At 57.2% G+C, this 2355-nt stretch overlaps 1 protein-coding gene across 1 annotated transcript in view; it reads right to left on the minus strand.

Annotated features, from left to right (window-relative positions):
• The window catches only part of FAM234A (family with sequence similarity 234 member A), a gene marked incomplete at its 5' end in the record, with an annotated part of 7520 nt that extends 5213 nt beyond the window's left edge, over positions 1 to 2307 (minus strand). Inside the window, 3 exons of the mRNA XM_015409898.1 lie at positions 40 to 170; positions 1876 to 2055; positions 2166 to 2307. Coding sequence (XP_015265384.1) covers positions 40 to 170; positions 1876 to 2055; positions 2166 to 2307 — 453 coding nt within the window. The remainder of the gene's footprint in view (positions 1 to 39; positions 171 to 1875; positions 2056 to 2165) is intronic.
• Positions 2308 to 2355: the final 48 nt, after the last annotated feature.

Raw genomic sequence — 2355 nt, forward strand, 5'->3', positions numbered from 1 at the left:
CCCACTGCCTGACACCTCTGTGGCTCCAGCAAGCCTCACCTCTTCACCGGCTGCAGCAAAGAGCAGGAGGTCCGGCACACCGTCCCCATCGACATCCGGGACGGTCAGTAAGGGGCTGAGCACCGTCGCATTCGTTGCCAGCCCGGCTGTCACCCTCCACACTGTCTTGCCTGCCGGGGAACAGGGAAAGTGACGTCAGTTCAGATAACCCTGTGGAGGAGGAAGTGGGCTTCCTCCTGGGGACGGAAGGGGCTCAGATCCCCACCCTTGGGAGTCTGTGCCACAACAACCATCCAGGCAAGAAGGGATAGTGAGGGTGTTTGTATTCATACAGGGCGTCAGTTTCACCCGTGGCTCACGCAAGAGTCTGGTCACGGCAGAGGGGCAACTCTGCTGCCCCCAGAGAGGCTGTGCTGGTGTCCACTGGGGTTGCTCTAGAGATATTTCTGTGCCTTTGCTTCTAGGAACAGGCAGATTACAGAGCTGGGCCCTGCGATATATCAGCCTGCCCATAAAATGAGCCCAAACCCAGACAGTGAGAGAGAAACAAAGACTGGGGATGTCAGTCGCAGCCAGATTGTATCTGGTGTGGGGTCTGCCACTCTGTAGGGGCACTTGGCTGGCTGGTGGTGAAAGCAACACGCTGGCCCAAAAGAACTGGCTTCTTTCTTCCAATGAGGAGGAGCTGTTTTCAAAGAAGTACAGCTCTGGTCTCCCTGGACCTCAAAAAGGGCCTGGCAGTGCTGGAGAAAGTGCACAGGAGGGGAGACCAAGACGATGAGGGGGCTGGAGCCCCTCTCTCCCGTTTGGAAAAGAGATGGCCGGGGGTGGGAGGGGGGGTGTAGGAGGGCACTCTGCTGACTGCGTGGCAAACCCGCACGAGGGCACTGGTCTCCTGCCTGATCTCCCGGAAAGGTTGAGAACCGAGTATTTAGGCTAATTGCTCTAGGCAGAAAACATCTGCTGCTTCACTGTGAGAAGCTACCTTGGCAGGGTGACAAAAGATAAGGAGCTGTGAGGTTGAAGTCAATACATTCCAAGCCATGAACGTATTCCTGTAAAGGAGGGAGACCGGGGAATTAATTTGAATAAATATCTCTGCTCCGGGCGGCCAGAGACAGAGTTTTTCCAGCAGCCGTTTGTCTGTGTGTCTTCTTTGAACCCTCCGAACACCACAGGGGGGAGCAAGACAGAAGTTTCTACGCACGGGGTGGAGAGATTGTCAAGCGAGAACTTTTCCTCCCTCTCCCAAAATACTCACACTCACGGGCACTCAATGAAAGTGATGGGCAGCAGGTTCAGGACAGACAAAGGGAAATATTGCTTTACACAGAGAGTGATTAAAACGTGGGATTCGCTGCCAGAGGATGGAGTGTGGTGCCCATAGGAATAAACAGCTTTAAAAGAGAATGAGACAGACACGGAATCCTCTGAATCCCAGAGCCAGGAGGCAACCTCAGGGGAAGGCCTCAGCCTCTGTGCCCTGTTGTTGGCCTTCCAGAGGAACTGGTTGGCCACTGTGTGAGACGAGAGGCTAGACGAGATGGACCATTGCTCTGATCCAGCAGAGCTCCTAACTGAGGAACACGCAAACGTCAGTCATGAGTAGGAAGGCAGGGAGCTCCTACGATAGGTGTTGTGTTTTAAGTCCCTGTAATGTGGGGGGTGTCGTCGACAAGGAGGGTTTTCCCCCACAGCTGTAAAGGCGTGCAAAGCCCAGTGCCATCAGTCTGCACTCCTTCTTCTTGCAGAGCTCGGCTTGCCAGCTTTTTGCCTGGCACCGGGACGGCTGAGCCTTGGACTGTGGGCCCCTGACGCTGGATGCAGGGCAGGCAGACATTGGTGCCTCTCTGCGTTCCAACGGGGCGAGCCTACCTGTCTTCAAGTCAACGGCTGCCAGAGAGGCTGGCTTGCCCAGGACCAGGCAGCCTTGGGAACCGCCGTACTGGAAGGAGCAGTCCATGAACTGGAGGTCTTCAGCCACGGGCTCCTCCCAGAGGGTGCTGCCGTTGGTGCCTGAAACGGCGGCGATGAAGGCACAGGGAGACGGGAGGCCTGGGGAGAGGGGAGGACAGCCGCAGCGAGCACCTCGAAGGAGGAAGGTCTCTGCTTCACACGCACACCCCGCCTGCTCACACCCCCCCCCCCTCGTCCAGTCCCCTTACCTTCTCCGGAGCAGGACCTGCTGGTGCTGCTATTGCTGCTGCTGCTGCGGCTGCCGTCGGAAGCCCTGAAGGCAAAGAGGATGTCCTGCACTCTGTCCTGGTCCACATCTCGCACTTCCAGGGCTTTGTAGGCTGCTGCAAAGAGAGGCAAAGGGCACTGTCGCCAAGAGGGCCTCAGCCCCCGGGGGGG

This window comes from Gekko japonicus, unplaced genomic scaffold (assembly GCF_001447785.1).
Source record: "Gekko japonicus isolate JY-2015 unplaced genomic scaffold, Gekko_japonicus_V1.1 scaffold78, whole genome shotgun sequence".
Taxonomy (NCBI): Eukaryota; Metazoa; Chordata; class Lepidosauria; order Squamata; family Gekkonidae; genus Gekko; species Gekko japonicus.